The 27,617-nt window shown below is 37.6% G+C and overlaps 1 protein-coding gene across 1 annotated transcript in view; it reads left to right on the plus strand.

The window, feature by feature from the left end:
• The window catches only part of LOC126248502 (protein unc-79 homolog), an 875,350-nt gene that overhangs the window by 108,858 nt on the left and 738,875 nt on the right, over window positions 1-27,617 (plus strand). Inside the window, exon 10 of the mRNA XM_049949540.1 lies at window positions 16,382-16,387. Within this exon, the coding sequence (XP_049805497.1) occupies window positions 16,382-16,387 (6 nt within the window). The remainder of the gene's footprint in view (window positions 1-16,381; window positions 16,388-27,617) is intronic.

Below are 27,617 nucleotides of genomic sequence, written 5' to 3' on the forward strand. Positions count from 1 at the left end.
ACATGTTCTGAGGCATCAAGGGATCACCAATTTAGTATTGGAGGGCAGCGTGGAGGGTAAAAATCGTAGGGGGAGACCAAGAGATGAATACACTAAGCAGATTCAGAAGGATGTAGGTTGCAGTAGGTACTGGGAGATGAAGAAGCTTGCACAGGATAGAGTACCATGGAGAGCTGCATCAAACCAGTCTCAGGACTGAAGACCACAACAACAACAACAATTATGAATCAGTCAATGAACCTGTTGTATTAATTAATAGTTACTTTTCACAGCATATTATCAGTGCAGTTATCATAAAATCATGTGTCAACCAGTTATTTCTCACAAGCAGGGCACACTAACATAACTATGTGTTTAAACTTTCATATTTCATGGGGTAGGTGTACATCTACATTTAAACTCTGTAAGGTGCTTTACAGTATGTAACTGAAGTAGATGGTGTACAGGAATCACCCCCCCCCCCACCCCATTCCCCACAGATTATCTAATTTTACCAATTATTTGAGCAGGGTCATTAGTTTCACACTGGAAGCAGTTTTATGAAGCACACCTGAAAGTACGCACACAGCTGAACTTTCTTACCTCAGTAGTGGGTGCTCCTGTTTGTACATACATGTAATGTTCTCACAAATTTCAAAATTTCATAAATAAGTAAGTCTCAGAACCTTTATGATGTTGAAAATTTAAATTATGAATAAGTACAAGTGGTAGGCATGGAACCAGACAGCTGCACATCACTAAAAAATGACTGCAACTACTACACTATGATAGGCAATGGACAGTGTGAGGCATTGCCTCACAAAGCAGTTACCTGCTGTTTTGGAATAGGATGTAGCATTCTGGATATGGATCTAGTCAGTAGCCCTTCGTATGGCAGCTTTGGTGGATCCTCACATTCTGATCACGTTGTCATGTCCTGATCATCAGTGTGATGTTCAAATATAGTTACTTCCAACAAGGCAGCACAACTGTGAGGCAGTTCTCCATGTTCCTTGTGTCAGAAGCCTCTATTGTTGATTTGTGTGTCAGGGCTATGTTAGAAATTCACACAAAGGAAATGGATGACATCTTTGCACTTTATCTCCTCAGTGTTAAGATCATCATCCTCTACTTCATAGGTAATGTCTGACAAGTGATGTAGGATTTAGTACAGTCCAAAGTTTGCTTTAATAATTTTTGGACATCCCAAACTTCCACACAGTCATAAAAATTCAAACTAGGTTGCTTGTGTTCTAACTTACAGGTAGGTGTTTGGCATTATAATGTTTATCATCCTTATCCTAGGCATCCAAGGCCCATAAGTGTGCTAGACATCTTTCTCCTTCACTTCTGTTGATGAGTTATTTGAGGTCATCATTTCCAGCATCATCTGTTGAAATGGAAGCAAAATATGTGTTGTTGATTCAGCCTCTGGAAAAATTGCACGAAACCTGTAGTGTCATGCATTCTTGTGATGTATGTTAATTTCATGACAGACAGTATTTTATCACAGTCTCTCTGTCTGACATCAAGAGAATATCAGCCATCGTATTGTTAAAACATTCTGTGGGGTCATTCATCTACTGATGGTAGGCAGCTGCCATCTGTGAAAAACATTGCATAATGAAATTACTTTTGAACCCAGTATTGACTGAAACACTTTTCCATGATCTGGGATCATTATACATGGAGCTCTATGCTTCAAAATTACGTCTTCTGTAAGAGGCCAGGCAAGTCCCATACCTTTGGCAGTCAGTACAGCCTTCGTGAAGTGTAGTGGGTGAAGTAGTCAGTGAACACTGCTATCCACCTAACAGAGACATAGCCAATGATACCTGCTCCGGATTCTGTTGTGTGTTCACAGAACCCACAAGACCTGATGGTTTAAGTATGATGAAAATACTTCAGTATGAAAACCTATAAATGAGCTGGGAAGAAAAATAACCATTTCCATCCCATTGGTTTATGTTTCTTTTAATGCAATATTTCATGTATTATTCTGAGTTCTTCTCTGATAACTTATTCATTTTCTGAGGCCCCTATGGTCTTCTGTAATACTGAATCTTCCCTTTGTTCAGCTATGATGGTCATTAATTTTGTAATGACTGGGATATCACCAGTGCTGTAAAGTTGTTCCAATGGATTCTGCAATAAGCAATTGGTATCCCTGTGTTTGTATACCACTGTGGCATTGTATTCCCAAAGTTTCAGGGCCCATCTTGCCAGTCATCCTGATGAATCACTCAAACTTGTCAATAAGCATAATGAAGGGCCTGCTATCTAAATAGGTTTGGAACCTATTGGTTGTGGAAACAAATGCAAGGCACTCTTTCTCAGTCATGTAGTAATTCTTCCTGATCTCTGAAAGTATTTTGGATTCCTAAGTACTCACTCATTCACTGTCTTCCTAGATTTGCATGAGAATTGCAACTAACCCATAACCTCTACAATCAGTGTTTATTTCTGTCTCAGTATTCTCATAAAAAAAGTCCCACAGCTGGTAACCATGTCAGCACCCCCTTAAGGGCAGTGGAAAATATTTCTTGTTCCTGCTCCAGAATAAATTGACACCTTCCTGTGGCAGTTCTTGTATTGGTAATACTTTACAACTGAAATCACTCATGAAATGTTTCATCTTGGAGGAAGTCTCTCCCATCATGAATGTACTAAAGAGTTGGAAAAGGTATTATTGCTTGTGCTTTTTCCGGGTCAGAATGGACTGCATTCCTCTTAGCTAGTATCCCAAGATGTTTATTTCATGGACAATGAAGAGGCACTTTCCTGGCTTCAGGCAAAGCTCTATGTCATGGACACAGTTCAGCACAGTTGCCAAGTGCTTTAGATGCTCTTCAAATGTCTTGAGAAAAAAATAATGCCATCCAAATAGTCAAGGCACATTGTCTATTTAAGATGTTGAAACAAGTTGTCCATCATGTATTCAAAGGTGGCTGGAGACCTACACAGATCAATAGAAGCCTTCAGGTCTTATGAAAACAGTCTTCTCCCAAACAGCCTCTTCATATCTGATCTGCCAGTAGCCACACTCCATATCAATATTGGGAGATTCTTCACTCTCATCAGACAGTCTGAGATACCATCAATTCATGACAGTGAGTATACATTATTAGTTATTTTGCTCAGCCACCAATAATCAATGTGTAAATGGTATGTGCCACCTTTCTACTTAATGAGGACACCATGAGGGTACCAAGGCCCCTCTGATGATTTAATAATGTCTTCCATCATATTCCCAACTTTCTCCTGAATTATCTGTTGTTGAGTTGGAGATACCCTATATGATCACTGACTTGTTTTTTTTTTTTTCTTTGTAAGGGGGGGGGGGAGGAGGGACCTCCAGAATTGCTATGGTGTTTGACACTGGATTATGTGGTCTGTTTTGCCCCAAGATCAGGCCTGAATGCACTTGAAAATTGATGCAGAATGGCTAATAGCCTCCAAGACTTTTCATCAGTCAAGCCAGGACCTACTGGCAGGGCATGGTAGAGTCCACCAGTAAGTAGTAGGTAGTGACATTATAAGAAGATTATCCATGAGTAGCACTGAGCTGTTTCTGGACTGTGCGGGTATGCTGAAAAGTAATAGCTCTGAATTTTTTATGTGAAAACTATTAAAGCTTTTCAAATAAAACAAATGTTAATGATGTTATACTTTGTTCTTCGTGTTTACATATTTGTAGCCCTCTGCTGCTAAAGGGCTTTGAATTACAGCATGTAACATGGTGGTGTGTAACATAATTATGTCGGTGAATGAGTAACAGTGTTCTGTAATCGAGTTTTTAATTCAAAGTGTTTATCCACATATGGAGCACCCTCTCCTTCAGTATGAAAATGCCAGACCACAAGCAAGAACTGTGACATCTGCAATAATTTGATGTCGTGGGTTCACTGTCATCGATCATGCTCCATACCGTACTGACTTGGCCCCATCTACTTTTCATCTGTTTCCAAAACTTAAAGAACACAGTCAAGGACTTCAGTTTGATATTAATGAAGTGGTGCAAGCAGTGGCGAGGTTGCCACCATACTGATTATGTTGAGAAATAAAGTAATAGACATGAAGAATAATTATGTAGAATGTTAATGATGTTTGTTTTATGTAAACAACTGTAAAAGCTTTCTCCTAAAAAATTTTGGAGGCATTACTTTTCAGCACATCCTCATAGTTCAGCCATCCCTGTGTACATATCCTTGAGGAGGAATTGTAGTTGTTGGTGGCAGTTGATGACTTAAAGATTTCCTTGACCACCCTTGATGATTATGATCATGACTGCCATATACATTTCTTTTGTGAGGCTGAGTTCTTTTTAACACTCAGTTAGAATTTCACAGTTAATTGAACATCCAGCTGTTGACTAAAACTTTGATTGGTGATGACACTGAGGCAAGTGAATTTTCAATGATAGACAATCACCCAGAACATTCATTGTTGTAGGAGCTTGTTGGAGCAGCTTAATCAGTCTGGAGTTACAATCTTCCACGGCCTGTGACTCTTTCTCATAACCACGAGCAGTCCTACCCAAAGATAACATTGCGAAGATGATGATGTTCGGTTTGTGGGGTGCTCAACTGCGTGATCATCTGTGCTCATACAAAGTCCTAATTTTCACACAGTCCAATTTTTTCGCATTCCAATCTAACCACTGTCACGAGTGATGATAATGATGATGAAATGATGATGACACAAACACCCAGTCCCAGGGCAGAGAAAATCTCCAACCCAGCCAGGAATCGAACCTGAGAGATAACATTGTGGCTTGCTTTCTGGTAAAATGACAAATTCTAATGGCAATGTTCTGTCAGTGATATCTCTTCTTGCAACACAGGTTCCTGTTAGCTGGGCATATTTTCTGTTTGTAGCCTTCAAGGAAAGAAGGAAGGAATATTGGGTTTAATGTTCTGTCGACATTGAGGTCATTAGAGATGGAGCACAAGCTCAGATTTTGTCAAGGATAGGGAAGGAAATAGGCCATGCCCTTTCAAAGGAACCGTCCCAGCATTTTTATGGAGGGATTTAAGGAAATCACAGAAAACCTGAATCTGGATGGCTGGATACAGGTTTGAATTGTTGTCATCCTGAATGTGAGTCCAGTGTGCTAACCATTGTGCCACCTTACAAGGTTTGTAGCTTTCAGCACAATGTCCTTTGAATCATGAAACATATTATTTAATGATTATAAGCATCCAATGTCACAGAAATTGATGTCTGAGAACTGACTAGTGCCTAGACAGATTGGTCATTTATGGTGATGTCAGCAATGGGTGATCTTTATCTGTGGTGGCCTCACCTCCATAGGTGGTCACCACATTTAGTTTTACTGTTTTCAATAACTTTTCAAGTGGCTGGAATCTCTATATGGTGACAGATAACGATTGTGGAACACTGGACACTGATCTTGACCACTGATGGGCTTTTTCCTACAGTTCAGTGACAGTCATCTGCAGTTGTGTGGCATTCATAGAACTGCTATTGTTTGGTATCTTGTAGTGTAATGGGTTGTCAAACACCCTTCTTCCTTCTTTCCTGTAGAATGTGTTATGACCAGGGCATCCATTGAGGAAACATACAATTGTGTGTCCTGTGTTCTCCTAATGCCAATTTTTCCATTAGGCAATAACACTGGTGAGGAAGCTGGTTGTATTATATGTGCCATCAAGATCATTAGATGTTGTCTGACAGTTGCAACATTAGTGTTAGGTTTCCAACTCCATTTCTCCATGTTTTCATCTGCCTTCAAGAGACCAGTGCCAGTGTTCAGTGAACCTGTTATTCAATTAATAATGCTAGTCTCCTCTCACAGAGTTTGTCATTCAGTGTGCTAGTCTTTATCATTTATGTTCCACGTTAGTTATCTCTCCTCTTACTTTTTGCTGTGTTGGTGATACAATGTCTGGATGGTCTTCAATGACTGCAATTGGTACAGCACTCTGAAACCGAACGGTTTAATGAGGTGACTCAATACAGCTGTGAAGACTTTGAAGAACTGCATGTTTGCCATCAGCCGTATGAATTTATTATTTATTTTCTATCAGTTCAACCATAGCAACCAACTCCACAGGAAGAAAAAAAGAGCTATTCATTGAATTGCATATTAATATAATGTACAGCTTTACTTCTCCATGTGAAGATGCTCACTATAACCAAAACTGATAGAAAGTAAATAATAAATGTGTACAGCTGATGGAAAACATGCAATTCTCTTCAAATTTCAAAGTCTGTTGAAAGTCCGTCGGTGTACTCTGTTACATTGACTCAATGTAAAATACACAATTGTCTCTGTAAATTTCAGTCTAACATCTGTCTTTTCCACCACAATATATTTGGAGTCACTCCACCTTCAATCACTCTCTGCAATATTGTCTGAAAGAAACCAAGTTGACACCCAGTTCATAGGGTAATGGGAATGACTGTAAACACATTTCCCATTTACAGTCACTCCCATTAGTTACCACACTGAGTATCAACTTGATTTGGATGGATATTACTCACACAAACTTGATGGTTGTGATGTAAAATGTTAACAGTCCATCCTCTGTGTAGTCAAATAATACTGAGATTTCACATATTAATTCATTTATATCTATGATCAGCTGTCAATCTTTTATCCAATACTGATCGTCTAAAAGTCTTTCTCTATTTTGGAACAATTTCATAGTGCTATATCTTCCGTTTATATTATAACATCATTATAAAACAGCCTCAGAGAGTTATAAACACTGTCATCCATGTCATTTATGTATTTGGTAGATAATATTGGTCCTATTGCCAGTCCCAGAGATACACCAGATGCTATTTTCATTTCTAATGGTATCTTTGCATTCTGTATCTACTTGTACTTACAAAACCCACAAGCCATCATATGGTGCATGGGGAAGGGTATCTTGTGCCACTACTAGTCATTTCAATTTTAGGTTATGCACATATTATTGGTTTGTGGTTGGCAGAACAGGAAGTTGTTCGACTAACTGGCATACACCACACCAACACCATTCAATGATCACCCACAGTCAACAACACCAACTGATAACTACTAACTACAAATTATGGCTCATATGAATGTTGAGAGAGCGCTACAGAACTTTATGTTGCTTTTTTTAGAAGCACCTTGGAATAATATGCAACCATCTTCAGATGATCAGTGCTTCCTCTAGGTATCCATTATGAGCAGTAGTATCAACCTGCACCACCATGATGACAAACAAAATGGCACAGGAAATACCTGGAATGGAACCTGGATCAGTGGCACCAATGAATGCAGGGATTTGTCTGACTCCTGATGATGATTATAAAATATTCCGTGGTATCTGCTGATGTCAACCTGATTTACAATGCTTTGGAATAGTTTAAAACTGGCAACATGTCACCACAGGAACCCTCCTCACACCCTGTATAACCTCGAGGTCCGCTATCAATGAATGAGACAATCATGAGCACCAGCATCTCACAAACCTTATGTCAAGGGGGATCCAAGCACATTAATAATGTGTGAGCTGGAGTAACAGGGTACTGAACATTACAGAGAAGCAGATTTTTGTTTCACAAATGTACAAAGGTGTGCACTTTCAAATTGCTTTGTTACTGTGGATATTGTTTTGCTATTATTTCACAGTAAATATATTTTTTGGTTCCAGAAAGCTTATACTTTCACATGCTCCCCTTGAGTCAAAGTACATACACTTTCACAGAGCTACAGGTGGTGCGATACTTTTTTTTTTTTTTTTGAGTAGTTTTTATTTATGGCTTTCACAGAGTCAGGGAACACAAAATCAACCAGAACTTCACTGTCTATAGCCATATTGATCACATGAATAAATGGACTGAGATTTACATGAATAGTGTTTTCAGATTTTCAGGTTCCTTCCTGCAGAGTTATTGTTTGGCCTTCAAAAATGTCACCATAGGTTGTGTTCCAATGAACTGATATCAGTGAAAGAAGCCTTTAGTTCTGTGTATATGTACAGTGAGCCTTCTTCAAGACTTAAAGAGTCATTATACAATCACATGCAACTTGTCATAAATCCTCTTCCCCACAGTAAACTGTCGCCATAAAAGTCCCAAGTGTTCCATGTGTTCAATATAGAAAATAATGTTTATCCCATCAGTTCCAAAGGCCTTCTTCTATTAAATGACCATAAATTTTTCAGTTCTGCACTTATTTATTACTATAGCTATTGTTTTTGTGCCTGAGCAACATCCCGAGTAAGAACTGTGCTTTTATTTTTTGTGGAGTTCCAGAAGACATAATTTTAATTTTAATATCTCATTTTATCATTGTTGTTTTGGTGACATCATGAACAATGAGTGTTTCGGTCAACAATTTTGATCTGTTGATTAATTTTACTTATAATTTAAACTATTACATTTTGCAATTTGGTGGTGAAGTACTCAGTTTTCAAGTCATTTAACATTTCTTACATATCATTCACCTCTTCTTTCTTGTACTTTGTTCAGCTTTTGTTCAGTGATAAATAATTGATTTTCTTTGAATCTTTCATGACTCTCTCTCTGCTTTTATGGTGACTATCTAACTTTGTTATTTAACCATGGTATGACTTCCCAACCACATGCCATCTTCCAGGGCACAAAGTTACCCAGAACCTAGCCTACAATATTTTCTGAATTTGTGCCACAGATCCCCTGAATTCTACTCCACATGACTAAATATCCACTGCTGGTTTGTCAGGGAGTTTGTAATCATTCTCTTCACACTTATTAAGCTGAAAAATTACCTACCTATCTTAACTTTTCATTCTGCACCAGTGATTGTTGATACTACAAAGAGCTTGAGGTTGCTGTTTCTTATCTATGGGCCTGTTTTTTGCAAGCATGTTTAAACATTTTTCTTAGCTCATCTAACCAACCACTCAAAGTAGTTTTCAGAAGAGAGTTTTAGTACAATGTCACATGATATCATCCCTATAAGTCTATTTAGATGGATGTATCTCTTTGTCTATAGGACGGAAATTGAAGTGTGTTCCTATTGCCCTAACATGATATCAGAATTTGTGTGTGATATTTTTGTGCTTTCCATGCCACTGGTAGCCTGTAGAATCATTCAATTATTACATCTGGCTGATCTTTGACACCCGTATCATCTCACATTCTGATTATTTCTTCCATTGGTCATTTCTGAATGCTTTGTGGTCTCGTGCCAATCTTTCCAGTGAGTATTATATGAGGGTTGGAACTTAAATAGTGGCAACTATTTTTTCACAACTGATACAAAAGAGTTACATGCTTGTACCTGTTACTGTCCTTCATAGTAGTCACCAGCATTGTGTAGAACCCATTGCCAGCGATGTGGAAGGCATAGTATACCATTAGCAGAGCCTGTTCTGTTGATGGTGCGAATGCCACAAAGTGGTTCCTTCATCTTTGGAATCAAATCAAAGTCAGAAGGCCTTAAGTCCAGGGAGTATGGTGGATGGTAAAGTACTTCCCAGTCCCATCAACCGAACAGAGCAGCCACAGCTTGCACTGTATGCTCCCGCGCATTGTCATGCAAAATGATGGATGGGTTGCACAGAAAGTGACGCTGCTTCTTTTGCAAAATGGTCGCAGGTGGTGCTCCAAAAATGAACAGTAATACTGTGCATTGATGGACTGCCATGGAGGAATGTAATACATTAGGATAACACCATCACAGTTGTACAACTTTAGACCACTCCATTTGCACCATCAACAGAACAGGCTCTGCTAACGGTATACTTCACTCTCCACATCATAGGCAATCAGTTCTACACAACGCTAGTGATTACTTTGAAGGACAGTAGAAGGTGCAAACATGTAACTCTTTTGTATCAGTTGTGACTAAATAGTTGCCACTATTTAAGTTCCAACCCTCATATACAAATTTAAAAATTTCTCAGTTATTTACCACCAACTGTAGTTACCTTTCACGTTCTTATATTATGTGTGCATTACTATCTTAAGTGAGGCTACTTCTGGGATGTATCCTGAAGGCTTCTGCAGTTTACTAAAATTAGAACTGTGTTTTTGTTTTCTGCCCTACAAGTACATGCTGTCCCATGTGTAACAAATATAGGCAACCAATTCATGGTACCATGTTGTACTACACCTAACTGTTCATGGGTCTTCAAAGCTGTTTTTCCAACTTAAGAAACACCTTCTCCTGCATGTACACATATTATGCTCTCAAAGTAGCTGCTTGTTTTATATGAAAGGTGGACAAGCTTTCCTGTTTATGAGCCCATACAAGAGTTTGTCACCGTATGGCAGCCAGGGAACCAAGCCAGAGCCAGAATGTAAACTACATAGCAACTCAAGCTGGAAGCTTCCTCACACCCCCTCCCTCCTCCCAGAAAAAAATTCACATTTTTTAATAAAGATTCTCAGGAAAAGCTCAAAATTTTGGCTTTTAGGAGATGTAATCTGACCTAGAGATGGAAGAGTGGCGGTGGTGGTGGCGGGGTGGGGGAAGGTGGGGGTGCTGCTTCTCACAGTATACTCCCTTGAAGATTGTTCTCAGCCATATGTCTGTTCTGCAAGCCTCTTCCCTTCCCTTCTACTCATTCGTTGGATGCCTATTCAGTATTAATATTCATCTTTCCTACATCATCCTGAATATTTCCTGCCAATTGCTCCTTAGTCCTCTTCTTCCATATATTCATCTGTTTTTATAGGGAATATTATCTTAGGTGTCTATTCTTCAAAATTGTTACTGTATGACCAACTCATCCCAGCCTTCTCTTTTTAACATTGTGACAGAATTATAGTGTTTGTTCAGCTCCATAGTTCTTAATTTTTTCTGATCCTCCATTCTGTAGTATCTTCATCAATAATGTTTCCAAAATGGTTCTTAATGTTTTCATTTTGAATAACTATAGCTTTTCTTCATGTTTATTTTTCCCTAAACTTTCAAGATTAAGATCCATATAATATTACCTTTATTATTATAAACTGATATAAGTGAATTTTGAAATAGGGCTGAACATTATTTTTCCTAATTTTGAAATAAGTACAATATGTTTTGTTTGCAGCTGTTAGACAGTCCTATCTCTATATCTCTTCTGTTGTCCATACTGAAGAGACCCATTAAGTTTTTGAAATGGTCAAATATCTTAATGGTTAGTCTGTCTACAGCCAAGGATGAATCAGTTAGCTTCTTCTTACTTATCATCAGCTATTCTGCCATTTTCTTGTTAACATTTAGTCCTATATTTTCAACAATTTTATAGTAGTTTTCCATTACACTGATTAATTTAACACTAGAATTGCTTATCAATGCCACATCATATGGACAGGCAAGTCTAATAATGTTTACACTTTCAAATTGAAACCCACCCAGGTAGCCACACGTGTTAACGCAACTACTTCCTGGACTGTGAGGTATGCCATCCCCAGACCAAATATGCCCAGTAGATTTATGGAGGGGGACTGGTGTGCCAGTCAGCATGGGTGTGGTTTCCGCACAGGCAGAATGGGTAAACTGCTTCTGTCCTGAGGAGGGATGGGGAATAGAAGACTAATGACCTTAACTGTTTGATTTCCTTAAACAAGTACTTTTAATCAGCATCAAATTGAATTTCTTTGGGGTAAATTTTAGTAAAGACAAGGTTAAATTATAAAGGTGAGATGGTTTCTCCTAGTTTCACTCCAATCTGAACATTACAATTTTCAGTGTATCTTACTGGTGTCTTTATTGGACAGAAATTTTCTTCCATACACATTTCAGCTAATGTGATTAATTTTGATGGTATTTCAAATTATCTCATGATCTTTGTCTGTCAGTGTATGCTGCCTTGGTTGAGCTGCACACCATCTGCTTTATGCCTCAATATGGTAGTGACCAGCCAAACCTCTACACTAGTGATACTTTGGTCAAACGACTGAGGACAGACAGACATAAAAGAGCAGGGAAATCATAGTAATAAACTATGGTACACTACAGATTTTATTTTACATAACTGATTTATTCAGCAACATAGAGCTTCCTGCAGAATGGCAGTCCTTAATAAAATAAAATAAAAGTTGATCTGGTAACAATGTCCCATTTGCAATTTAACTAGCACCACATGAGTGATAGTAGTCTCCACTTAATATGTTCAAATTACTAAGTTTGTCTGTATGCCACTTATTCTAACCGCCATCCTCAAATGCATAAACCAAAATACACAGTCTCATGCCCCAACAGCCAAAGTCGTGATTGCAAGCCTATACTCAGAACCTATCACTTGGCTGACCTCCCGATCATGGAAAATACAGGTCTCCTATGGTTGTAACTGAACAGCCACTCTCACATCAGAAAACCAAAATCAGCCCTCTTTCTCAAAGGACCATTACAGAACCTCCATTCTCCCTGCATTATCCAGCAGCTCCCCAGAGCACATCGCCCACCATCATGTCCACCGACGTCACCAAACTTTTGCCAATGGCATCTCAAGTAGCTCCCCACCACATAATGCACTTCTTACAACACTTTGACACATTGTGTTTCATTGAAGTGGAATGAAAATTAACTGGAAATGTAAATGGAATTGGACCACCATTCCTACAGTAATAATAATTCTGTAATTAATTTGTGTATGTTACATGAAACATTATTTGATAGAATGTCTACTAACACTAATTACTATTCATTTAAACATAGATGTATCATTTACATTGACAAGGACATGTGTTTATCACATTTTCAATGAGATACTGGCAAAACAAGGTCAATACACTAAATTAATCTGATGTACTAATAAAAATGTACTGCTTCATTTATATAAGTGTATGTATAGAGTACTTTCTGGTATGACACATTTAATGTACACACTTACTTCTTAACATATTTAATAATGATGTAATTTGCATTGTTACTCATGAAAATCGCTGCTGTGCAATACCATTATCTGATACTATGTCTACCTTGTATGACAGTCTTGCTTGTTATTATAGTGTGTAACCATTTATAGTGTAGAGTCTAGTTATGGCTGTAATTACAGTTGATGTTTGTGTACATAGCGCTGCATTTCTTGGACTCACATATAAACCTTAAACTTACTGAATCAGTATTCCTTGGTTTATTTTAAGTTATTAGAGTGTTTGTTCTGTTCTGAGTCTTGATATTTCCAAACAACATTTAGCTTCAGAAATCTGTTGCTGTTAGTGGTTTTCTTGCCTTTTACCTTTAAGTGCCAACTACTTTACATCAGATGCTTACTCCTCTTAATCCCTCCTTTGTTCACAGGGGCTCATCATGCCTACTTTGGTGGAACCCATTATCATTTACCTAGCCTCCATTCTTGTACACACAGCACAATGAACAGTTTTCTGTAGTAATTCCATGTTGAACACGTTTCCCAAAAGGGAACCATCCCTGGCATTGTTCAACAGCTTAAACTAATGCTTATGCTCCTCCGCTGTCCCACAATTTCCACAACACTTGTTATGGACTGCCTGTTATTGTTCACATTCTGGACATTCCCATAGTAGTGGCCGGCCGTTGTGGCCGAGCGGTTCTAGGCACTTCAGTCCGGAGCCGCGCCGCTGGTACAGTCGCAGGTTCGAATCCTGCCTCGGGCATGTATGTGTGTGATGTCCTTAGGTTAGTTAGGTTTAAGTAGTTATAAGTCTAGGGGACTGATGACCTCAGATGTTAAGTCCCATAGTGCTCAGAGCCATTTGAACCCACAGTAGTGGAATCTTACCTGGATTCTTCAGCTATAAAAAATTACATCCAAAGGCAGCCTGAGGCTATCTCTCCACCCTTGTCATGTTAAAAAACCTCCATTCAGTAGCACCTAGCATACCATTGATGTCAGCATAATTTCTGTCTGTGCCTGACTGGTAGTGTAAATACCTTAAAGTAATGAATAAAGCAGAACTACTAACTATAGACTTATAAAGATCCAGTGCATATAAATATACTATCCTATAATTTAAAGTTAAGTTAATTTGCAATCTACATCTACATCTATATGGATACTCTGCAAATCACATTTAAATGCCTGGCAGAGGGTTCTTCGAACCACCTTCACAATTCTCTATGATTCGAATCTCGTATAGTGCGCATAAAGAATATCTTTCCTGTACGAGGTCTGATTTCCCTTATTTTATCGTGGTGATCACTACTCCCTATGTAGGTCAGTGTCAACAAAATAATTTTGCATTTTGAGGAGAAAGTTGGTGATTGGAATTTTGTGAGAAGATTCCAGCGCATCGAAAAACACCTTTCTTTTAATGATTTCCTGCCCAAATCCTGTACCATTTCTGTGACACTCTCTCCCATATTTCGCAATAATACAAAACATGCTGCTTTCTTTGAACTTTTTCGATGCACTCCGTCAGTCCTACCTGGTAAGGATCCCACACCGCGCAGAAGTATTCTAAAAAAAATGGACAAGCGTAGTGTAGGCAGTCTACTTAGTAAGTCTGTTACATTTTCTAAGTGTCCTGCCAATAAAACGCAGTCTTTGGTTAGCCTTCCCCACAACATTTTCTATGTGTTCCTTCCAATTTAAGTTGTTCGTAATTGTAATATCTAGGTATTTTTGAATTTATGGCTTTTATATTAGACTGATTTATTGTGTAACTGAAGTTTAATGAGTTCCTTTTAGCACTCATGTGGCTGACCTCACTCTTTTTGTTATTTAGGGTCAACTCCCACTTTTCACACCATTCAGATATCTTTTCTAAATCATTTTACAGTTTGTTTTGATCTTATGATGACTTTATTAGGTGATAAACGACAGTGCCATCTGCAAAAAACTGAAGACAGCTGCTCAGACTGTCTCCCAAATCATTTATATAGATAAGGAACAGCAAAGGGCCTATAATACTACCTTGGGAAATGCCAGAATCTTTTGCCTAAAGAGGTGGTAATTTTAGATATTATCATGAAATGTCTTTTATGAAGTCGTGTTTATTTACCCAAATCATTGCTGACTCCCAGATTTTTTAACCTGCACAACACTGAATTCATTGTAGCACTTCACTTATAGCAGCAAATTGGTCACAGCACCTTATTTTGCACCCTCTACTCTTTCCATTTGCACATTTATGGTACTGAATCTGGTACCTGATCTTAAGTACTGTAACCACACATGTGTCACTCTGCACCCAATATCAGCACAAAAGATGTGGCACCTGTCAATACTGAATGACAAAATAGCTACAGAATATTAAGTCTGAATGAATCTCCAAATTTCACACTCTGAACACTTTCCTTAGTGGATCTGACACACATCTTTGATCAGAGGCAATGCAAACCAGCTAATTCTTTGGCAGAACTGCACTTTCATTTATTTTAAATAACCATTTATACCCCTTGGTAACTTTAAACCCAACAAAATGACACTTATAGTTACACACACATATAAACAATTTAATTACATTATCTCTTAATCATGTCTATGTAAATTGATGAATATCTTACTCTTCTCTGACCTCCACATACCTACAATTATGCCATCTGTTTTTAACTACCTCTTGGCACCAAATATTAAGTGCCTCCTCATTCTTCACATACCTTTTAGTGCCATTAAATTCACCATAACACAAAACATTAACATCCCATCACAGTTTTTACTATATTAAACATTTAATACTTAATAATTTTACACATAATTGTATACACATTACATACACCTATGGCCAGTGAAACAGGTCTCCTGTTATTGCCACTAGGGTAATTGTAACATCCAAATGGACCATTTGCTCTTTGCCACTGAGCACCCTGTTGAATTTTATTCTTCCTTTCTACCCTCTTGTTCAAATTTTATCCATTTTTATTATAATTTAGCACTGTTTTATTCTTCATCATAAAAATCTACACCCAGCACAAAACCTTTTATTAACCCTTTCATAATAAAGCAGCTCACTCTGAAATGAAATCAGTTACTTTGAAATTCTACTAATATTTTTTCTGTTACAAGCTTGCTCAACCCAAATGTTGCAGTTCTAATTTTCTACCAGTGACAGAAAAAATTACAAATTTCTTTTTCTTATGCCTATTTTAAAAAAATTCTGACGTGGCTGACACATTGCTCGCAGAATTGATGATCGCATATATTTTCTTGCCACAAACATCAATTTCTGTGACTGGCTGTACATTTTGAGTTTCTTTCTTTCTCCAAACATTTTTCCCTTAATAGATTATTTTCTATCTCTCTTCCACTTTCCATCACTTCCAGTACATTCATCTCATTTGTTCATCTGTCAAACAATCTTCAGCCTTGTTATCTCCCCATTAATTCATTAAGTAATTCCTTCCCTCTTGGTTAACCTTTTCTTGTATCAAGTTCCCTACCTATCTCAGACTTTTCAAAATCCCACATGTGTATATGATGTCCAGTTTTGACTGTATAATCTTCATTCCTCTATAGTGTAATCATCCAGATCTTTTGTACTCCATTCTAATCTGATTTTTCATTCAAAGCCAGCAGTTTGATGACCTCAACAGAATTTAATGTACTTATCTTTTTCTCTGCCATATTAATCTCCATAGCTTTACCCTCTGCACTTAAAATATAATTATTTACCTCACTCTTTTTGTCTTCCTCCAACAACACTTCATTTGATTCCTCTTACCTATCACTTTGAGTATCTCCAGTTGATGACACAAATGCAACATTGCTTTCACCAACATTATTTGTTGTTAAATCTCTATTTATGCTTAAATCTTTGTTGCTACCACAGAGTGTTCCCTCCATTTTAATCAAATTAGGACCTGTTCTCCCCACTTGCTCTAAGGCCTGACACCCAGTATTCATGTCATAGGCATTAACCATGGACATCTCTCCAACTTCACAATTTCTTATAAACAATTCATCATATGTTTCTCTTGCACCTAGCTCCTCTCTCCTTCCATCAAGCACTCTTGCCACCTTAAACTTTTTATTCTCCAAGAATTTTAGTAACATAAGTTTTAAAATTTTCCCATATAACCTCCAATCATTAACGCTGTATTCTGCTTCCTCCTTCATATACCACTCAATATTAATTCTGGGATACATGTCAATAGTTTCCCCATAACTTCTTACTATGTTCTCTGTATCTGACTCAGAACCATTCATTAGTATCTTATCATCATCTCACCTTGCTCTATAGAAATGAATGCTTTGATACCCTCGTTTGATACAGCCTCACCAACCTCATCCACTACTTTATTTTCTGAAATCTCTTCATCACTTTCCTTTGACAATGAATTAATTACATCTGCCAACATACATTCAGTATACATATAGTTGAATCAGCATATGAGTTACTATAACTATCTACTTCAACCTCCCTGGCTACATTACCTGGAACAAAATGGTTCAAATGGCTCTAAGCACTATGGGACTTAACATCTAAGGTCATCAGTCCCCTAGACTTAGAACTACTTAAACCTAACTAACCTAAGGACATCACACACAGCCATGCCCGAGGCAGGATTCGAACCTGCGACCATAGCAGCAGCGCGGTTCTGGACTGAAGCACCTAGAACTGCTCAGCCACAGTGGCCGGCACTGCCTATGTCACAATGAATACTACTATTGGATTTTATGTCAGTTGAGATCATGCTACATTCGATCTCTGCCAAGTTTGTACTGACTTATGGTTTCAAACCTTATACCAAATTTTTCCCCAAAAGTTTTCTACCATTAACCTCTTCTCCCCTAAATTAAACAACTGTTTTTTCCTATTTCCTAGTACATCTTTCACATATATTTCTCTCCCTTTACTCTTACTCTGCTTACAATTTCTCTCTACTTTCATATATTCTTTTAAAATCTCCATCTCCACTACTTCAACTCTGCTTTCTAATTCCTTACATCTGTTTGGATTTGCTGCCCATTAATTCCTTTTCTACACCAGTCTAGATTTCCATCTTCAGACCTCAAATTTGGCAAAATTTAGTTTTCTGGCATCCTGTTGTGGTTATTCTGTTCTTGCATTGTTGCTCCTTCAAACCTTCACTCCCTATTATGATTTATAAAATTTACTTCATGGTTATTCCACTCTGACAGTAGTTTCCATTATTGTTGCTATACCTGTGAAACTGAGTGGACTGATTCCTTTTGACTGGTTAAAATTTCCGTTGTAGTTCTCCTTGCCTTGCCTGCTGCAAAATCCTAGAATTTAACTGTCGAATGTGTTGGACTATGTACTAGGTACCACTGCAACAATTCTGGCAATAATCACTTGAGCACTGTAATTTCAGTTGGAACACCAAGTGATTGAGTTATGTGCATCAGTTTAATCAACTTGTGTACCCAAAGCTCTTTCATTGTTTTACTGCAGTACCTATAAGTCGGTCTATTGAAGAAATCATTTTTGAGTCTTGTCTGTTTCACCACCTCCAGAATTTATTTACAAAACACATCATAGCCATTAAACAAATTTTTCCACAATTGTGCATCTCCTTCTAACTGTCTTTTCACTAGTTTTATTTTTCTCACATCAGGCTTTCTGGTGTGAAACTGTCTTAATATATGGCAAGAAGGTCTATTGGATCAAACTTTCCAGTGTTGGAAAAGCATTTTGAAGTCCCCAGTTCACCTCATGGTACATTTATTACGTGGTTGCCTGATCTGTTGCTAACATATCTAATTTCAGGCTCATCTCCTCCCCACTGATTTTTTCTAATGACCCTTTAGACATCTGCAATTTTTCAGACACATTCTAGAGTGCCACTCATGTTTCCCAACAAGTACTTTCTGCCTCAGCAAACATTTATCTACAACACTTCTCAATTCATCGTGCACCTTTTCCACCTTTAGACCCAGTAACTTTTAACATTGATTTATTTTTTCATCCATGTGCCTACTTTGTCTGTGATTTTGTCCATTTCATTTCTAATTTCTTTTAACTTCCCCTCAATCAAACCCTCTATGCCTGCTTTAATTTTTCCAACTTCAGCTTTTAGCTTATTTTTTAATTTAGTGTTTCCAGCATCTATCTTTGAATTTAGTTCAGTTTTAATTTTTGATATTTCCTCTTTAACTACAGAAATTTCATTTGAAAGATCTGTTTTCATCCCACCATATTAAGTTGTATAGCCCTCATTATTCACAACATCTTATTAATTGAATCTTCCAAATCTAAACTTTCCTGCTATGACTTCAGGTTATCTGACTGACTATTATTCTCCAAATCACAAGTGCTTGATGACTGTTTGAACATGACATCTTCAATTCCAGTCAGTAGGCCTGCGAAGCTAGACACATTGACACTTTTATTACCAGTACCCGTCTTTTATGCCATGATGACTGCCTCTGCTGTGTTGTAAAGGTGCTGCTGACGCTGTCTGCTGCTGATTCTGACGGTGAAGCTCCTGTAGTTGTAGCTGACATCTGGAATATTGGTCTCCACTGCTGAAAAACCATTTCCATCTTCTTCCCTCTTGCACTGTTTCATATTTATGTCAATTTCGTGCACTCCTGCTGTGAGCCCCCATACAAAACTGCCTACACCACTCAGGACCTGGATCGCTGATTCTTGCTTGTAAATTCATTCAGAACTGAATCAATTTAAGACCATATACCAGACAAAGAATACTCCATTTGCAACTTAACTTCCTTGGACTAATGTATGACTCTGTTAGTTAAAACTTGGCTCATAGCTGTCTCAGGGTTGAGTTTTACCCCATCTGCTTTATGCCCCAATATGGCAGTGACCAGCCAAACCACTACACTGGTGATCCCATGGTCATATGGTTAAGGGCTGACATATAACACAATTTGAAAACTATTGAACATAAAAGATCAGGGAAATCACAGGAATAATGTATGCTAGAATCCAGCAAGATAAAGCTTCTTCTGAATGGTGGTCTTTAATGAAATATAATATAAGTTCATCTGGTAAGAATGTCCCATTTGCAATTTAACTGGCACTATATGAGTGATGGTAGTCTCCATTAATATGTTCATACTAAGTGCATTTTTATACCAGTTCTTCCACCACATGCTAAGATGCATAAACCAAAGCCCATGTATAAGGAAACTCAGTCTCATGCTCCAATAGCTGAAGCCACAGTTGCAAGTCTCTGTTCAAAATCTGTCACTTGGCTGCACTTCTGATTGCAAAAACCACAAGTCTCTTATTGCCATAACCAAACATTCACTCTCACAGCCCTCTCTCTTTGGTGGTCATAACATAGTCTCCATTTTCCTTGCATTTTTCAGCAGCTCCCCAGAGCACAACCTTCCGCCACCATGTCCACGAACATCACCAGTGAGCGAATCGCAAGTAGCTCCTTACCATACGATGCACTTTATACAACACTTTGTCACATAGTGTGCAAGCTAAATGGAATGAAAATGAACTGGAAATATAAATGCAAATGGAACTGAACCACTATTCCTCCACTAATAATTTACATATGTTATTAGGAGATTATTTGATACCATGGCTACTGACACTAATTACAATGCCTTTAAACATTGATGTATGAGTTACATAGACAAGGATGTACATTTATTGCATTCTCAATCAAATGCTGTCAACAAAGATAACATGTTAAATTAGTTAGATATACTAATAACTATATACTGCTTCATTTACATGTGTATGTGTGGAGTATTTTCTAGTATGACACACGTAATGTAGACACATCATCATAGCATATTTAATAAGAATGTAATTTTCATTGTTACTCATGATAATGGCTACTGTACAATGCCATTATTCATATTATTTCTACCTTCTGAGGCAGCCTTGTTTGCTAATTAGTGTGTAAATGTTTACAGTGTAGAGTCTAGCTATGCTTGTAATCACAGTTGGTGCTTGTGTACATAACATTGCATTTCTTGGATTCACATATAACTCTTAAGCTTACTACATCAATATTCCTGTTTTATTCTAACTTATTGGAATGTTCATTCTGTTCAGAGTCTTGGTATTTCCAAACAACACTTAGCTCCAGACATCTGTAACTGTTAGTGGCCCTCTAGGGCGGTACTACTTAAGGCCAGACACTCACTCCTGTTAATCCCTCCTTTGTCCATAGCCCCTCATCATGCCTGCCTCAGCAGAACCCATTACTGTTTGCCCAGCCTTCATTCATGTACACAAAGCACAATGAACAGTTTTCTATAGCAATTCCATGGTCAACACATTTCCCAAAAGGAAATCATTCTTGGTGTTCTTCAACAGCTTAAACTAATGATTGTAGTCCTCTGCTTCTCTGGCATTTCCATAACACTTGTTATGAACTGTCTATTATTGTTCACACTTCTAGGCATTCCAACAGCAGAACCTTACGTGTTTTCTCCAGCTTTAACAAATAACTCTCAGCGGAAGCCGAAGGCTTTCTCTCCAGCCTTGCCACGTTACATCAGCATGTGGAAATCCATATTAAATTCCCATGTCTTCTCTGTTATTTGTCTCAGAATGACTAGGTGGTCCAATTGTGTTTTTTAGGAGCAACACTGTTAGTCCCAAATCATTTCTCCAGTCATGGGGGTCAGTATATTTAAAAGTAAAGCTGATATAATTTAATAAGTAACATCAAGTGATGTGATTCTTTTTTAGTTATGGAACTGGTATGGACAGCTGCTATGTAGAGTGCTTTATGTTTCCAACCATTTTTTATCTTTCAGACATCTGTAGGTATAAAACCAACACCACATTATTCTGACTGAAGAGAAATCATGTATGGTGTTCTCAAAGGCTCAGTCTTAGGTCTGTTGTCCTTCCTCACATATGAAAATGATCTTCTGTCTAATATACAACAAGTAGAATTAGTTCCTTTTACAGATGACACTAACATAGTGATCAATCAAGGCATACACACGGCAACAGAAGAAATGGTAAACAAGTTTCTTAAAAGTATCATTGACTGATTTTCTGCAAATGGTCTCACCCTCAATTTTTAAAAGACACCGTATATTCAGTTCTGCACATGTAGGGGTATTACAATGATGATAAGAGTAACATGTTGTGGGGAAATAATAAAAAGAGTGGAAACTTTAAAATTCTTAGGTGTGCACATTGATGAGAATGTAAACTTGCAAAAGCACATTCTGGAACTCCTAAAGCAACTTAGTTCAGCCACATTTGCACTTAGAATGATTACAAATCCAGGCAAAAGACAAAGCAGTAAGTTGATATATTTTGCATATTTTCATTCAATAATGTCATATGGAATATCATTCTTGGGTAACTTATCTTTAAGAAAGAAAGTCTTCATTGCTCAAACACTTGTGAGAATGATATGTCATGTTCGCCTACCCGACAGAAGGCCCTAGCCACACGGCATTTCCATTTTTACCCATGATCATCTTGTAGACACCTGTTTAAGGAATTGGGTTTTCTGACTACTGCCTCACAGTATATTTATTCCCTCATGAAGTTTGTCACAAATAATCCACTACAATCCACAAGGAACAATGATATCCATAATTAAAATACCATAAGGAAAAATGACATTCATAACTCCACATTAAGGTTGTCTTTAGTGCAAAAATGGGTGCACAGTGCTGCAACTTGAAATTTTGATAACTTTCTTAGTGATGTAAATTGTCGGGCAGGCAGCAAAGTAAAATATAAAAAGAAACTGAAAAAGTTTCTTCTTGACATCTCCTATTCCTTACAAGAATTTTTATCATCATGGCATGTTAAAGGTGGTGGTTAGGTATTACTAACTCACATATGTATAATAATAATAATAATAATAATAATAATAATAATTATTATTATTATTATAACAACAAAATCAAAAAGCTTATAAATGTACAGCATATAGCCATATTTACAAATAAATTTGCAACATGAATATAAAATGACTCATTCCACATAATTATGATCTATTATGTAACACGAAACTTGAAACTAACTAACCAACAAACTAACCACAGTGTACACATGTTCACTTTATGATTTTCTAACAGGTCTATGAAGTCAATCAGCATCAAAAGTTTATTAAAATCCAATTTGAAGGGAAATCTCATGCTGGATATTTTAAAGGATGACATTAAGTGCTCTTATACATTTGACAGTACCTTCAGAATTGTCTCACATGGCATATATTGTAGGAAAGTCTTGCCATTTAGTCTCTTATTATGAATGACTTAAGTTATCTCACTCCCCATGAACAGTTTACATCTTACCAATAGTCAGTAAAGTCATCAGGATGATACAACACAATTTGTCCATAATAACAGTCAAAATGATTCAGAATCTTCCTGGGTGATTAACACTGTGTGCTGGACCAAGACTTGAATGCAAGAACTTTGCCTTTCATGGGCAAGTGCTCTACCATCTGAGCTATGCAATCACAACTCACACCCAATCCTCACAGCTTTAGTTCTACCAGTATCTCATCTTCTACTTTCCAAACATCACAGAAGCTCTCCTGCGGACCTTGCAGAAGTAGCACTCCTGGACTGCAGAGTGGAAATCTCATTCTGAAAACACCCCCAGGCTGTGGCTAAGCCATGCCTCCGCAATATCCTTTCTTCTGGGAGTGCTACTTCTGCAAGGTTCACAGGAGAGCTTCTGTGAAGTTTGTAAAGTAGGAGATGATGTACTGGCAGAACTAAAGCTGTGAGGACAGGGTGTGAGTCATGCTTAGGTAGCTCAGATGGTAGAGCACTTGCCCATGAAAGGCAAAGGTCCTGAGTTTGAGTCTCGGTCTGGCACACAGTTTTAATGTGCCAGGAAGTTTCATATCTGTGCACACTCTGCTGCAGAGTGAAAATCTCATTCTAGAAAATGATACCGTTTTTTGACAGTGTAAGTTATGTGAGACAATTAAGAAGGAATTGTCAATTTTATATGAGCAGTTCATGTTACCCATACAAATATTCAGTTTGAGGGTTTCGTTCAAATGGGAACTTTTGACACAGATTTTCTTGATTAGGTATGTATTTTTTCTATTGGATTATTTCTGTTGGAAATGATTTCTGATTCTAGTTGTGATCCTTATTTTTTTACTAGCTCTGCTTAAACAAGGAGATGACTTCTATATTTGTTGTATCATATTTTTTGAATTTAGAGTAGGGTGTCAGAGCATTCAAATTGAGTAGTTGTAAAAAATTTAATGACCATTTATTTTCTGTATCATTTTTCCCCGATTGTTGCTTATAAAATCTTCTCTTTCAGCAAATTTGCTGGAAGTTTTTTCAGTTTTCAGAATCATCTTCATCTTACGAAGATTAAAATTTTTATTTGATTCATCTGTAATACATTTATACTATTGTCTTTTCTTTTATCTCACAATTCATTATGTTTCATGACAAATTTTAACTTATTTTCTGATTGGTGTGATATTATTTCACTATTGGAGTCCTGCTTCCCTTTCATTTCACCTCTCCAACCGTTTTTCTTGACAATTTTGGATAAATTAAACTTTTTTAAGGGCGTTTATATACCCAGTCATATCAGAAGTAATTTCATGTGTATTGTTCTTTAAGTGTCTCCATCTAGTTTCCATATCCCATTATTCATTATGAGATGGTCTCATTGTTATAAGCTTACACTCTAGTTCCTTTGTAAAATTTGCTTTTTCCCCCTTCATCGTGGTTCTATGAGTTATACCTGCTAGCTTTCACACCATTTTTATGTTCTTTCTTTTTCAATCTTACTTTCATTTGTGAAATGATTAAGAGATGGTACAGCCAGTGTCACAATCTGGTCTTCTATAAATTCTCACATAGTTTATACTGTTTTGGGACCTTGTTTGGATAGCTGATTTAACCCTTATCCATTGTGTCATATCCAAGTCCTCCTACATGAATGTGTTTGTGCTGAAATTTTGTGCTGCATAGTGTGAGCTTATTCTTCAAATTTTTAAATAATAGATTATTACTTGAACTTTCCTCATATAATGTAAAATTTTCATAGTAATAATTTATTTCTTGGCAGCCTCACTCTCTGCAAATACCCTGTTCTCTTTTACAATCTTATGTGATAAAACAAAACAAACTGGTCCTATAAATGGAGTCATCACACCTGCTCTGACCAGCCTATCAGCTTGTTCACTACTGTTAAGTCCTAAGTGGCCAGGGACTCACCAGAGGTTTACCCTGTTGCTTTCCCTAGCCTCTCAAGGTTCATGCCATTCTGCAGTGATCTTTGATTTCATTGCAAGGACTGATAGAAATTGAAGAGCTGCTTGGCTGTGTGAATGGATGTAGATGTTATGATCCTTGTAACACTTATGTAAATTCACCTCTGTGCATACTGTGAAAAGAAATATCTCTGCTTAGAATAACATAGCCAGTTTTCCTAGAGAGAGTGCACTCTCCAATTGAGCCTGTGCCCTGTCTACCACAGTTCCAGTACCCTTGTCTGTTTTTTAGGCCACCAGTAACCCAGACTATGACACATGAATGGAATTATGGTTCTTTATTCCACTGCTTCCTGCCTCCTATGGCTATGCAGGAATGTTTATTGAAGCAATTGCAAAGTATTATATGGTCAAACAACACTTCCCTGACCATTCTTATGTTTGCCACATTCATTACATTAATGTGGGATTCTGGAAATCCTAAAGATTTTGAGTTTTTTTCAGTTTTTAACCTGTATGCCTCTGCTGCAGCCTTTACTGTAAGCCAAATATGTAATTGGGGCAAGTCAAGCACAGTCTACTATACTGAAGTGGGAGTACTGCTCAATACATCTGTTATGACTACACAAGCCAATCTCTGCACCTCCTCTATCTCCTAAGCAGCCATCTTAAGAGAAATATGCTAGAATAAAATATAATAGCTATTCTATTACAACACAATGTAGCCCAATAAATTATAAAACGTTTTATTACAGAGGTGTAGATCCAGTGCATGTTGCTGGGACTAAGACCTCATTTTTTCCACAGGCCTTCTGAGGGCACATACAAAGATCTTATGCATTGTGAAATATGTTTTTCATGTGTGGAGTCCATGATAGTTTCACATCCAGGTTTACCCCTAGGTACTTCACTACTACCTTTACTAACAGAATTTTATTGAAGAGCTTAAGATTCCAATATATGTCCTGGATATGTCTCCTTGTGAACAGTACTGCAACAGTTTTCCTGGGATGACTCTTAGATAACATTTGCTATAGCAGTTTTTTTACAATGTTCTGGGTGTATTGTGCCATTGTTATAAGGGTACTTGCAAATGTGCACTGTGTTATTCTGATTAAATCTTCTGTGTATCCCTAGCAAAAGTGGCATCTAGCATTTAACTTTTAAATGAGTTTGTGTACCACTAAGTTCCACAGAAGCAGAGACAAAACCCCACCTTTGGACACTCTCTGGTGGTGTTGATCACCATTTTCACATACATCATGGCAGCTTGTACTCTTTGTCTACTCAGACTAGTCTCAATTCATCTACATATAGTGGTCTTAATGTAATGCTCTTCTGCACCTCTGATCATGGATTTGAAGGTCATATTGCTTAAAACCCCCTCAATACTTGTGTCTTCCTCAATCTTTTCAAAGAGAGCCTTCTCGGCTAGTTGTCCCTGCTGCAAGGTATTGTTAACAAGTTGATATCCTTGTTGGACTACTGCCATCCTGGAAACTGAGACTGCAGTGCTATAGGTCTGCTTCCCTGTTTCCTGACTTGGCTATTTCTGGATATGGGTATCCTAGGAATTGGGAGTAACAGCCACGTCCCTCATTCTCTTATTCCCTGCCTTGGAAGTGGGACTGGTCTGCCAACCCCCTTATGTCTAAAACAGCCGTTTTTGGAGATCTTACATTCAAATCCTTTTAATTCCCTCCATTTGCTCTTACAAAGCTGTTCGTTGTCACCCTATTCTTTTTGTTTGCTTCAAGTTTTCTCCTCTGTGCCCCAGACAAGGCTTTGATATTGATCTGTTCCAACTTCTCTGTGATGTTTTCCACTTCTTGGACTAAGGTGCTACCTGATCTAGTTGCAGAAACAGCCTCCATCATTACTCCACCCAATGTCTGAGTATTTGAGGTATCATCAAGTTCCTCGGTTTTTAAGTTTGTTTCTGTGTTATCCATCTTGATCCCATGACAAATGGTGATATACTAGTTGTCCACACCAGCAGAGCCCCATGCATTGTGTAAGGCTAATAACTCAGGAAGGTTGCCCAGTATCCCTGAGGCACCTTTCATCATGTCTTCCCAAGTACCACACACTGCTGGGCACAGATCATGTCATATCTTGGGTTGGATGAGTACTTTCATTTTGTCCAATTTGTTTGATTTGACACATATGTTCACATGAATTGGATGGCCAAAGAAGGAGTACTTACATCCCCCTCATCTCTAAAAGGATCTACTCTTGCATTGGCAAGCTCCCCAGACAAAAGTACATGCACACATGAGGGGGATTAATATTAAACTGTATAATTAAAAAGTAAAAGTACACTAACTAAAATTCAGAAATTCAAATATAGTAGAATTAAATAAAAATTTATTGAACAAACTAAAGGTTGAAAGAAATGTTTCTTAAAAACTGAAAACTAACAACACCTATTAAGGACCAGAGTTTCATGAGACTCCAATTAAATGATTTTAGTTAGTGAAGTTGCAGGAAAAGGAGCTCAGGCTAAACAATCTAAATGTTTGTTGCAATTTATATAAAGAAACTAGTTTACATGAAATTATAAAGAGAATAGAATTGTTAAATCATTCAAATTCAGACTGTTATGGATATGCATCCATGCACTAGTGTGCAAAACTTAAGGATGAAAGTAACTTTGCATGATGTGTCAATGTGTCACTAC

Source organism: Schistocerca nitens, chromosome 3 (genome assembly GCF_023898315.1).
Source record: "Schistocerca nitens isolate TAMUIC-IGC-003100 chromosome 3, iqSchNite1.1, whole genome shotgun sequence".
Taxonomy (NCBI): Eukaryota; Metazoa; Arthropoda; class Insecta; order Orthoptera; family Acrididae; genus Schistocerca; species Schistocerca nitens.